The sequence below is a fragment of the Penaeus vannamei genome, chromosome 39 (assembly GCF_042767895.1).
Source record: "Penaeus vannamei isolate JL-2024 chromosome 39, ASM4276789v1, whole genome shotgun sequence".
NCBI classification, from domain to species: Eukaryota; Metazoa; Arthropoda; class Malacostraca; order Decapoda; family Penaeidae; genus Penaeus; species Penaeus vannamei.
This window is the reverse complement of record NC_091587.1, coordinates 8,580,078-8,590,077: the sequence shown is the minus strand read 5'-3', so window position 1 is coordinate 8,590,077 and position 10,000 is coordinate 8,580,078. Positions and strand designations below refer to the sequence as shown.

The 10,000-nt window shown below is 42.1% G+C and overlaps 1 protein-coding gene across 1 annotated transcript in view; it reads left to right on the top strand.

The window, feature by feature from the left end:
* The window catches only part of LOC113816314 (1-phosphatidylinositol 4,5-bisphosphate phosphodiesterase epsilon-1-like), a gene marked incomplete in the record, with an annotated part of 183,850 nt that overhangs the window by 153,043 nt on the left and 20,807 nt on the right, over positions 1–10,000 (top strand). Inside the window, 2 exon segments of the mRNA XM_070117039.1 lie at positions 7,110–7,299; positions 7,941–8,188. Coding sequence (XP_069973140.1) covers positions 7,110–7,299; positions 7,941–8,188 — 438 coding nt within the window.

Genomic DNA, 10,000 nt, shown 5'->3' with positions numbered 1-10,000 from the left:
GGGAGTGTAAGGAACGGGTGAAGGTGGGAAGCGTCGGGAAAGAGAAAAAGTTTGTGCATAATTTAACTAAATTATTTAAATATTCCAAAATATCCCACAAATGCATATTTAAACCGAGCCTAAATACTTAGGAATTTGAACGTCGATATGGCGTCGGTTAACGCAGTGAGATATAATGAGAAATAAGGAAACAAATGTCAGGAATATGGCAATACTTATCATTCTAGCCACGCGGCTTAGAATGTCCATAGAAACAGATAATAATTTATAGAGAAAATGCACGGTATAGTTCACCCACATAAATGAAAGATTTAAGCATTATTAACGATTTATGCTAACTAGGCTAGCATGATCGAGTTAGATTTAAGGGAAAACACGCCAAAGAAAATGCACTCTCGCAAGTGATAAAAATGGGGATTGGTCCCTTTAAAAAAACGATGATCTACCATGACATGGTAGATAACAGAAAGACGGAAAGAAAATGCACTGCACGGACACTTGTTCAGATATTTGAAAAAAAAATCACTGCACTTTGTGAAAAAACGGCATGCACACATAGGCGAAGAAAGGGGAAAGAAAAGGAAATTGCCAATGGTGTACTTACAGTTTTTCGGAGGCTTGTTGTTCGTGTCATCCGCCGTTTGCCACCAGTTGTCAACGTAAGAGTTGGGGGGCGTGGAGGTGGTGGTGAATGAAAGGGGGCTTGCTTGAGGAGTTTATTGGGGAGGTAATGCGCGGCCCCGAGAGTGACCCCGCGCCCCGTGGGCCGAGGACGGCCTCCTGCCCTATGACTCCTGCTAGGTCTTGGTCTGCTTCTGGTGCTGTTGAAACTGTCTCTGCCTGACGAGACGTCCTTATATCCAACGCCTCCTTGTCCTGCTGGCGGAGGTGCCTCGTACCCTATTTTTTGGGTGTCCATTCTTCCGGGCGTGTCGAAGAGCCGGAAGAGAAAGTCTTGGGCTGGTAAGGAAGGTGCGAAGCCAGGAAGTAAGGCAGCTGCAATGCCTAGGTGTGAAGCCCAACCCATCCGCTTTCCATATAGCTGACATACCGCTCGGCCACGCAAACGGATCGCCCTCGAGCCGTCTGCAACGTCCTATGCACTGATGGCGCATCTGGTGGCAAGCTCCCAATATGCTTCTACAGATGGTTGCTGGTGCTCCATGGTCCCTTAGGTCATCGTGTGTCAGGGTAGCAGTGTGGCGGAGGTTCACAGTGAGGTGCAACATTCGGTGGGGGGGGGGGGGACACATCGTCTTCAGGCGCTGAAATATAAGTGTACCAGGCCAGTAAAAAGGGCTAAGAAGGAGGATGGTAATTTTACTTGTCAGTACCTTACTAAGATGCCAGAAAATGAAAGTACTAAGAACATTTGTTGTGAGAAGGCAACCTGTCATGAGGTGTTAATTACTCAGGATTAGTGAGCTCAAAAGAGTACCATTATTTTGTAGGAAGAAAGTTGGTGAGCGAGAATTCCATATCTTTGGGCTAAATAGGCTAGTAACAATGCTTCGGACACTTAAAGTAACGTGAGCGTGTCGGCGCTATAAAAAAAAAACGTAAGCGCGGCGGCGGCGCGCAATTCGGAGGCAGCTTGGCCTCATCAAGAAGTAACGGGCGCAGTAAGTACGAGTAGCAACATTCGGCGGGCGCGATTCCTTCGTAGGAGATTCAACGGCGTCTGGGCGCGATTTCCTCGTAGTAGACATAACAGCTTAAAACTAAATTGCGGTGATAATATGTAAGCCTATATAAAGCATGGTGTCTGCAGTGCGTAATCCCTATTGCAACAGATTTCGACTCCATCAAGTTAATTACAAGTTACATATTCACCAAAACCTTAAAACTAAAGAAGCATAAATCCCAGCAGTACTAACGATAAGATATCGAATATAGAGAGTAGACCATTAAAGCGAGTTAGAATCAGTTATAAAACATGGTACTTAGTACAAATAATCCTAGAGTGAATTCGTGTAGAGCGGTCAAATAGGTGAGTAAAGGGTCGACATGTATGTGTGAATAAGCGAACAATTACCGCGGCAAGTAAAGGGAAAGTGATTTTCAAAACACACAATATGTATAGATTCACAGAATGAAAGTGAAACGCAAACAAGAACGAAGGAACTACTAATAAACATAGCTTATTACTGTAAATTCGCAACAATATACGCGAATAATATACGCGGGAAAACCGATACATTACGATAATTAAATAAATTGAAATAGTTATTTGTTCTGAAAAAATAAAGCATTATGCAATGTGAAGACAACAATAATACGATAGTCGGAAAGACACAAATAACACAACAATATACATCAATTAAAGAATGGTTAGGACGGGGGAGTGAGGTGAGTGGTCACAGTGACCTCAGTGTGGAACTTCGTTGTGAGTTAAAACAATTATTAGCAGTGTGAAATTTTGTAATATAGAATTAGTAGTTAAGAAAAGGCAACATGTGTAAGGTCTGGGTGGCTTTAGGGAGGGCGAATAGTTAAACTGGCACTGAAAAGGTACACTTACTCTTAAAAGTAGCGAGAGAGTATCGGTGGTGTAGGGTCGAAGTGTGATTTCATGGCTTGTGCTGACGAAGGTTCGCGAAGACTTGGCGAGGTAGGTGAGTCGGTTGGCGAGAGTGGGTTGGGGAATTCATCTTCAGCGACTTCGTCGGGAGCGTAGCACAGACGTGAATTGTCAGTATGACGTAGTGTGGCAGACATGGTGTGGATCTTGTTAGCGATGGCTGGCGTTAAGGCGAGGAAGCACTTCGGCAGGAGCTGCTTTCAGGAACGTTCGGCGTTGTGAGGTTCTTCCACCGCTAGCCACCAGTTGTCAGGGGTTTTGTGTTGCCCTGATTTGGTGGGTTATGGAGACACTATTCTGGTTCAGCTGTTTATTGATAGGAGGGGGCTGGAAGGTAGCGTGGCGCGGGTTATGGTGGGCAAGGAAGCCCAAGAGGGGCGCCGAGCGGGGCGCGCGTGGGGGAGCGCCCCCAAGGAGAGGTGTGGTCAGGGCCGTGGGCCCCGGTCAAGTGTGCTGGGTCAACTGTGCTGTAGGTTTCGAGCGCTGGTCGCGGGTCCCTAGCAGTGGAGACGCGGAAAGGAAACCCTTGTTCCTCAGACTCCTCCTCCTCCTCCTCGTCCCTCCCCCCTCCTCCTACCCTTCCTCCTCGTCCTTCTCCCCCTCCTCCCCTTCCTCGTCCTCGTCCCTCTCCCCTCCCCCATCACTCCTTTCGTACGTACAGTCACGCACAGAAGTCGTGTCGGGAATGAAAGAAAAAAAAATCCATGAACAACAAGAGTCGCATTATTTTGGCGTCCGAGATGAAATTCGGACCTTGTGTGCGTGTGTGTGTGTGTGTGTGTGTGTGTGTGTGCGTGTGTGTGTGTGTGTGTGTGTGTGTGTGTGTGTGTGTGTGTGTGTGCGTGCGTGCGTGCGTGCGAGCGAGTATCACTGTACTTCGGAATTTGGTAATCTTACACCACTGAGTTTGCGGAAACGGAAGTAGAGGCTAGGAATTCCTACACATTCTGTTCCTCTTATTACATTAAAGAAAGAAAAGGAAAAAAAAACGAGAATTCCCATTCCTCTTAAACTTCGGAGACTTTCACAGGCCAATCCCAAAATGAAAGTTCTCTGTACTAAAAACATGAAAGAGAAAAAAAACGCATTATATTACGTAATATAAGCAATATAAATATAATTGATTAAAAAAATAATAGGAAATATATGAAATGTATTACATATAAAAATAAAAAATGTATTGACCAATATAAACACATTAGTTGATACAAAACCCGCCATATTTCTTCGAATACCCGACCTTCCAGGACCTCACAAGATGCGTGCAACACCCTGCAAGATGCGCGCAATTGAGCCGAGTTTGCGTTCAGTTTGCAGTCTTTGTGCGTGGCAGAGTCTTATCTGCCTCTGAAGCTCTCCACTTCCTTCTAAAATAGGAACAAAAAGGAAGTGAAACAACAGTGACGGGCAGAAATCGAGACAAAGACCCTTGGGAAAGACTCTTCTTTGCGCCCTTGAAAAACTCTTTTTAAAGCCTTTTCTCTCTTGCGTAATAGTAAAGAGGGAGGGAGGGGGAGACAGAGATAGAGAGAGAGAGAGGGGGAGAGGAAGACGAATACAGAGGGAAACAGAAAGAGAGAGGGGGCGGAGACAAAGAGAGAGAGAGAGGGGGGTAGAGAAGGAGACAGAGAGAGAGTGGTAGGGGGGGAGGCGAATACAGAGAGAAACAGAGAGAGAGAGAGAGGGGGGCGGAGACAGAGACAGAGGGAGAGGGGGTCGTTGTTACCTCACACTGTTCGTCTTTTCTTTCCGTAATTAGTTCTCTTCTGTGGCTTTGATAGAGCTTTGTTTACTTCTCCGCTAAGAAAACGACTCTGATTTTTTCTGACTTTCTTTCTGCAGTTTCTCGCTTTCTTTCTTTATTCTTTTCTGTCTTTCTTTCGTTCATTCTTTAGTTTCTTTCTCTCTTTTCTTTATTTTTTGTCTCTTTCTTTAGTGTCTCTCTTTTTGTCTTTCTAGATTTTTTCTTTCTATTTTTTAGATTCTATCTTTCTCTCTTTCTTTCGAGGTAAACTAATTTGAGAAGTTGGTGATGATTTGGTCGAACAACATCGTTGTAGTTTAGATTATTATCGCTGTCCACCTGCTGTCAGTCATCACCTACCTGCCAGTCATTAGTCATCATATACCTGTCAGTCATCAGCTATCACTTACCTGTCAACTTATCAGTCAACTTACCTGTCAATTTATCAGTCAACTTACCTGTCAGTCAACAGTCATCACCTACCTGTCAGTCATCAGTCACCACCTACTTGTCAGTCATCAGTCACTACCTACCTGTCGTTCATCTGCCATCACCTACCTGTCAGTCACCAGTCATCCCCCGCTTGTGAGTGACATAATACCCTCGTTAAAAACACAAAGACGATCTCGATAATGTGTGGAGTGAAAAAAGGGATAAATGGCGTTAAAATATTCATAACAATCTTCAAAAGTGCGGGGAAAAAGGGTTTGTAAATATATATTGTGGAGAAGAGTATAAGATTTGAGTAATAATGATATGATGATGATGGTGATAACAACAACAATGACTAACAGTTAATTGCGTTCAGGAGAGAACCATTAGGTAGTCGATGTATTGACAGGATTCATAAATGATATTTTGGATTCAAAAAGATCGTTGGTAGAAGAGAAATATAAACTCGTCTTTTGGTTTGAAGTGTGATGACAAGCACGGTTTCCCCTTGCTGGTTGAAGTTAACATTTACAAAACGGTATAAGTCAGTTTTCTCAAAAAAAGAAAAAAAAAATAAGGTGAACAAGCAAGAATTATTCAAGGTAATTTTCCAACATTACTAGTATCACCTTTTCCTTAGCAAACGGAAAGAGACCTCTATTAGAGATGAGTTACATGGGTTATAGATTAATAAATATAGATTAAAAGATGAAGAAAACAGAGCTTATGTGAACAGATGAAATAAATGAAAAATGCGGAAAACGGTGCTTCAAAACGACCCACTCACTGGTCGTCCGAAACAGCTGAGGGTTCGAGCGCGCATCTCGGAATCGGAACAGGAGTGGGGTGCGAATAAGAGACGTTATTCGCACCTCATTATTCTTTCGGAAGGGTGGGGAGTACCAGGGGGGGGGGGTCTCTCTGGTGGTTGGTTATTGAATTTTGGAAGTAGGATAGGATGGTTGGTGGGTAGGTAGAAAGGTTGTTAGGTAGATTAGGTAGATCGATTATTTGGTTGTTTGGTGGATAGACCGATAGAGTGGCATCGGCTGGATAGATTCAGTGCGTTTTCTTTTTCATTCTTTTTCTTTCTTTCGTTCTTTTTTTCTTTCTTCTTTCTTCCTTTCTATTCTTTCTTTCTTTTTCTTTCTTTATTTTTGTACATGGGTACCTACTGTGGAATTCATGTAGTCCTTTGATTTCTTGTCTTCTGGTGTGGATCTAAAATTATCATATTAGTATTAGTATTTATAGGCTTCAACATATCAAAGTTCTTTTCAGTCTAAATCACGTATTTTATATACGTTATAACTATAAGGCAATAACTAGCAGGTGAAAGGTCTTTTCAAAATATGCAATAGTCATCGTCAGATTCATCTTTAAAAAACAAAATCATTACTACTATTATTACTGTATTGTTATTATTATTATTATTACAAGGATGACACAAACCAGATTTGTTGATTTTATCTTATTTTGCAAAATATTTCACTCACGTTCACCTGATACTGCAAGATCTTATTCTGTGTCAAACACTATAATCATGTTCGTATATACACCATCTTAGAGGTTGACATGTTAACACTCTTCTTGGCAAGGATTCGAACACATTCTCTCCAAATAACATATATGCGAACACCATTTAGTGTTACGTTACAGTAAGAGTAAAATCTTCCAATATGAGGTTAAATGTATTGTAAAAAAATGAAATAACGCGATTAAATACGATGAAATCACTAGATCCTGTTCTCTGATTTTTTACAAGATAATGGAACCGGCTTTTCCAAATTAGATGAAATCTTTGTTTCCGATGCCAGAGCCACTGAGCCTGGCGTCTAGTAGAATTAAAGCAATTTCCAAGATAATTTTCAGAACCCGGCGTTAGCAGGTTCAACTGAATCTAAACACTTGAATGAACTGAACCTTTTTTTCCCGCCAACGACGCTTGACTTTAACCTTAACTTAAACACTTGGATAAACCGAACTTTTTTTCCGCCTTTTTAACCTCAGCGCCAGTCACCTGCAGTCTATCGGCCAGTTTGTTAAAATTGCGCGAGGCACGACCCGATGACTATTCATATATACGGACATGCATATACAAAGAAATGAATGCATATTTGTCTATTTGTCTGATAGATATGCATTCATCTACCTATTTATACGGTAAATATGTATGTCTAGATTGATGCATATGTATTTGTATCTGTGTAAATGCACGTATGTATCATGGATATGTTCTGGGTCGGACTTCGCACAATTCTAACAAACCGGCCACATGTGTATATAAATCTTCTTTCTATCGCATCTGAATCTTGTCTTATATTAACTGCCGTTCCTCCGTTCCTCCTGCAGTGGCGGACGGGCGGCGGGCGCTCCCATGACCGCCTGGTGCTAGAGTTCCGCGGCACGAAATGGACCTTCAGCGTCGGCTCCAGCGCGAGTCTCACCGACCTGGGCCGCGCGCTGTGGGCCATCTTGCAGAGTGAGGACCCGCTGCAGATCACGGGGCCACAGCAGGGCCACGCCGTCACGCACAGGGGAGGTGAGTTGACGTGGCTGTTCTTGTTGTTGTTGTTGTTTGGATATTTTCTTTGGCTTATTTGTTTTTGTCGTTTTTATTCTTAACGGGGTAGCTGTGTGTTTTTTTTTGTCATGGTGCAGAGGGAGAAGGAAGAGAGGTCTCTGGCCAGGGTGCGTAGGATGGTCGAGTTTCTTGGCCATAGAGCAGAGGGAGTTTTGGTTTCTATTAGAGAAGTATTTTAGACAACGCAAGGGAGAGGGAAGTTATTTGGCCAGACTACATAGGAGGGATCAAATCCTTGGCCACAGCACACAGACGAGGGAGGGAAGTTTCTCGGCCACAACAGCACACGGGAGGGAAGTCCCTTGGCCACAACACACTCAAGGGCCTTCCTCGGCCCCGGCGCACCAAAGAACCGAGTTCCGTGGCCGAGCGCAGAGGGGAGAGGCGCTTCCTTTCCGCAGCGCGCGGACGTAGCCTGATCCGGAGGCTCACCTTACGCGCCTCATTAAATAAACTCCGCTGTAAATGTTGAAGATCCCGGTAAGGCAATCCATCCTTGCCCTCGCACTCTCGCTCGCACTCTCGCGTGCACTCGCCCTCGCGCAGGATGCCCTCCATGTTCCCGAATACAGTCTTCCTCTCCCTTCCCCCGCGCCCAGGTGAGCTCGTGCGCCGGGGAGCCTGCCTGGGGATGCTCTACTCCGCCGAGCTGGAGCGCCTGCAGAAGCTCCTCCATTTCCCCGAGGAGGTGGCGCTGCAGCTGACGGAGGTCGAGTACGAGCTCTACTACCGGGTGCCGCCCATCGCCTACGTCAGGCATGTCACCAGCGACCTCCGACCTCGCCCTCATGCTGACAACCTGCCGGCGACGCCCTCCGTGGCCCATCTCACCAAGAGGTTCCAGGAGGTTAGTATAGTCTGCCCTTAAAATGCTCCGTTCTTTATGGTCGTTGGCCTTCCTGTGCCTGTTGACTTATAGACTGCTGCTTTCTATAGTTATTTTTATATACAGGTGTTTCTTCTTATATCTATTTCTATGTACAGGTGTTTCTTCTTATATCTATTTCTATGTACAGGTGTTTCTTCTTATATCTATTTCTATGTACAGGTGTTTCTTCTTATATCTATTTCTATGTACAGGTGTTTCTTCTTATATCTATTTCTATGTACAGGTGTTTCTTCTTATATCTATTTCTATGTACAGGTGTTTCTTCTTATATCTATTTCTATGTACAGGTGTTTCTTCTTATATCTATTTCTATGTACAGGTGTTTCTTCTTATATCTATTTCTATGTACAGGTGTTTCTTCTTATATCTATTTCTATATACAGGTGTTTCCTCTCATATCTATTTCTATATAAAGGTGTTTCCTCTCATATCTATCTCTAAATACAGGTGTTTCTTGTATATGTTTCTCAGTATATCCGTTTCTTTGGGTATATTTCTGTCCCCCTGTATACTAGTCTTTTTATATACGCATATCTTTATTGGTTTAAATATCTTATCACTTTATATGGCGATTTCTATGTAGATCTATGTCTTTATACGTATATTTGTTCATATATTTGTCTCTTTTATTTGCATATTTCTACAAAAAGTTATAAACTTTTATCTACAACTGTGTTATAGAATAGTTATAGTTGTGTGGCTCCGAATAAGAATCAACCCATTAGTAATGTCACTAATTGATTTTAGTTTGTAATCTCGCCAACAGCTCACTACTAACAATTTTAAGTTATTTAGCTTATTAACTAACATTTTTACTATATAATTGTAGCGTGCATCAACCTCATTATAGTTGCAACGTAACCTAAATGTCGAACCACCTATGAATAAGGTTTTCTTGAATGTTAGTCGTTATATCAAGGCAAGAGTGAGCATAATGAAGTGAAATTATATATAAGGTCACTTAGGACGAACTTTGGAAATGATACACGGATGTCCACCTCCGTTTGAAAAAAATGAGGTCATCTATTAATTGGTTTATTGTAACTTAACGTTGAAATCATTTTGTTATGATATTTATTTTTTATGCTAAATATAAATCCATCCAATGGAATGAAAAAATACTGTCTCGAAACCTTCTTTTTACCAGAGGATGTAAGCAAATTCGAATGCTTTTTTTTACGTTATCAGAACGTTTTGTAAGATAACAAACGCTATTTTGTTTGTTTGTTTCTGTGCTATTCTCGGAATACCGCTCCTTCGATACTTCCTCCAAAAAGTATATTTATTTTGCTTGTGCGAGAATCCTAGAAAACAGAAATACAGATGTATCGAAATCTTTTTAAATGTTTGTTCACCAACTAGAAAAGGTCAGCTACATATGCCCTTTGATATGAAGATGAAAAGGAGGTACTTATAATGAAATAAAAAACTATTCACAGTGAATGACTCAGTGTAATATGTTATCAGTAATAGATCACTTAACAAAAAATGCTACATACAATACTATATCATGCATTAAAATATAAACAATAGTAGACGACGTAATAAATAAATATAGATTTGTGTAATATATAAATACATAACAGATCCTGCATTTATGTGATATATAAATACATAACAGATCCTCCAGTCGAAAAACTCGTGCAAACAGACAATTGAAAAAAGAATAAACAGATAGAATACATAAGTGATAACAAAATCCGTAATGGCGGCGCTCTTTTCCCGCCAAAAAGAATGCGCGGAATTCTCAACAGCCACGCGGCACGTCAA